General features: G+C 40.4%; 1 protein-coding gene across 5 annotated transcripts in view; it reads right to left on the bottom strand.

The window, feature by feature from the left end:
- Positions 1–2,500, bottom strand: part of celf2 (cugbp, Elav-like family member 2) — a 237,182-nt gene that overhangs the window by 183,308 nt on the left and 51,374 nt on the right. For all 5 annotated transcript variants that reach the window (XR_013937105.1, XM_080518093.1, XM_080518091.1 and 2 more), the window contains exon 2: positions 838–873. Coding sequence is in view for 4 of the 5 variants with exons in the window: in XM_080518093.1 (XP_080374219.1) it covers positions 838–873 (36 nt within the window). In the remaining variant the exon portion in view is untranslated. The remainder of the gene's footprint in view (positions 1–837; positions 874–2,500) is intronic.

The raw sequence follows: 2,500 nt of genomic DNA on the forward strand, positions 1-2,500 counted from the left end.
CATTTATCTTGTTTTTATTGTTTGTCAGCTGGATATATTCCTCTTGTAACGTGCGTTATAAAAGCAGTGCTTGTCGATAACCCGCTCTGAAATCCCAGCGTGTCCTTGAACGCAGCCCTGACCACACTTTGAGCTACGTCTGCTGATTCATTACGGATCCGATAAATGTTTATGAGACGTTCTGTTATTAGGCCCTTTGTTAGATAACTGGTCATTAACACTCACTTTTGTAGCTCATGCCAAATATAATATTTATCGACACTGCAACAGGAAGCATTACCTGGATCATAAAGTATTAAAGTGAATTGCAAATTTTTACGAGTTGAAATACTGTAGATCAGACAAAACTTGTTCCCACTCATGTCTTGGCCTTTTTCTCTCTGCATTGAGAGGAATGGACCGAAAGCTGATAGTGTTCAGGGCAGGATATTCATCCTTTTCCTGTTAACTATGCCTCAGATGAGAAATAGGTGCTGCTATTTTAAGATTGGCCCTTATTTAAACCTTCTTCTCCCTCCCCTCGCTTGATCTGTCGCTCTGTCGCCGAAGGGTTTAGTTTAATGACCCTCCTCGGCCATAGATCTGCAGCGCGTCACATCTTTCCCTTCCAATTTCCCTCCTCTCCTTCCCTTCATGTCTCTCTCTCTGCACACGACCTCCTCTCATCTTCCTCCCCCGTCCTTCCTCGGACGCCCGCCCACCCTGACACCACCACGGCGCCGATGCAGCCGCCGCTTGGCCTGAAGCCTGGAGACCACATGCTTCATGCAGTCCAGGCCAAAGGGAAGAGAATGGAAGTGGGGGAAATGAAAGTAGGAGAATAAAGGATGGCCATACCTTTGTATCGGTCCAGAGAGGTCGCTCGCGTCCTGCCTGCAAGGAAAGAGGAAAGATATTTAGGAAAAACTGAAAATTATACGATGCCTTTCATGTTGAAAATGACCCTAACCAGTAAAATAATTCATAGTTTCAGACCCTTGATTCTCATTTTACGCTGATTATGTCATTTTATGTTGACGATCCTCTATTGTCCGAATGGAAGGAAAAGTCAATGCTTGATGCAATGAATCAATGCAATTTCCACTAAATGACAATTTCTCTGGTTCAGCAAGTCTTAATTTAATTAGAGGCATTCAATACCTCCAAATCCCAAAAAGTATAGACACAAATTGAGTAAGGTCTACTGATCTTTACTGGGATTTTACAATTAACAGCACTCACTGTTATATCACTACAATTAAGTTAATTTTGCCTTCAGTTTGTTCGTAAGTGTTTTGCTTTTCTTCTCTTCGTGGAATTAGGTCTTATAAAATACTTTTTAACACCGTCGAAACATGTCAAATGTAGGTTGAATCAACCTAATTTCCTCAAAGGTAGAAAAGCAAATAAGATACTTTCATATCCTTCTGTTGTCCCTGCCTCCCCCTTTTTTAAGATGTGTATCAGCCACAAAAGACAAAATCAGGTGAAAACGTGGTCCTTCAGTGAACCGGCTGAAAATGTCTAAACCGAAGAGTTATAAGACAATGATTGAATCATGTACTTAATGTATATCATGTTGGAATTTAGCAAAGATGAAGTACTTAAAGTCATGTACATCGTGCATTTCCCTGAACCTTCCCCCTTAAACAACAAACTAAACAAAACAAGACAGTTAAGGTCAACATTGATGTCGCAGGTGCTTTTTGAAGTCCTACTCTATCAGTGGTGGCATTTCACTCTGTTATCTTTCACAATTCATCTTCAAAGTCCAACTCGTGATCAAAAATGTATACAAAAGGCACTCCTCTGATGTTCATCAATCAATGTCCTTCACCCCTCTATCTGTCAAACATAAGGCCCGGGGGCCAAAACTATCCTGCTAGAGGCTCCAATGCGGCCAAATCACCAAGCAAATGGTGAAAATGTCAAAAGAAACGTATATAATGTGACAGCGATAGAGGTTTTTTGACCTTTCACTGTATTTTTCACCAAAAGATTTAATTAAAAATTGCTTTATGTTGAGTTTGTGGTCATTTTCGGTAGTAATGGTTTGGTTTTTCCAAAATATCTACAATATACACTACACATCTACACTACAATAATGTACACTGGAGTGTAGTCTGGTTTTGTCACACCACGAGGCAAAATTGCAAATATCTCCACCAGGCCCCTAAAAAAATAAGATAAAAATGTATATTATAACTCATTGGCTCCTGTTTTCAACCGAATGTGTGGCACTGTGGAACAGATTTGCTGTTTTTTTAAATTTAGAAGTGAAACAGTTGGGTGACGATGAAGGCAATTTTTTTTCTTCTCTCTTTCTGGGAATCACATAAGATACTGGCAAACAAAACACACACACGGCTGCACAGACGTGCACAGAGAGTCATCTAAATAGTAAATTGGTCTTGTCTGTCCTTGGGAACAGCAGAGAAACTTGTTCGTTCCACTGGGTTTTCTCCATAATTCCCTGCTGTTTCCTCTTTCTCTCTCCTTCCCTTTTTGTTTTATCCCTTCC

The sequence above is a fragment of the Blennius ocellaris genome (assembly GCF_963422515.1).
Source record: "Blennius ocellaris genome assembly, chromosome: 22".
Classification (NCBI taxonomy): Eukaryota; Metazoa; Chordata; class Actinopteri; order Blenniiformes; family Blenniidae; genus Blennius; species Blennius ocellaris.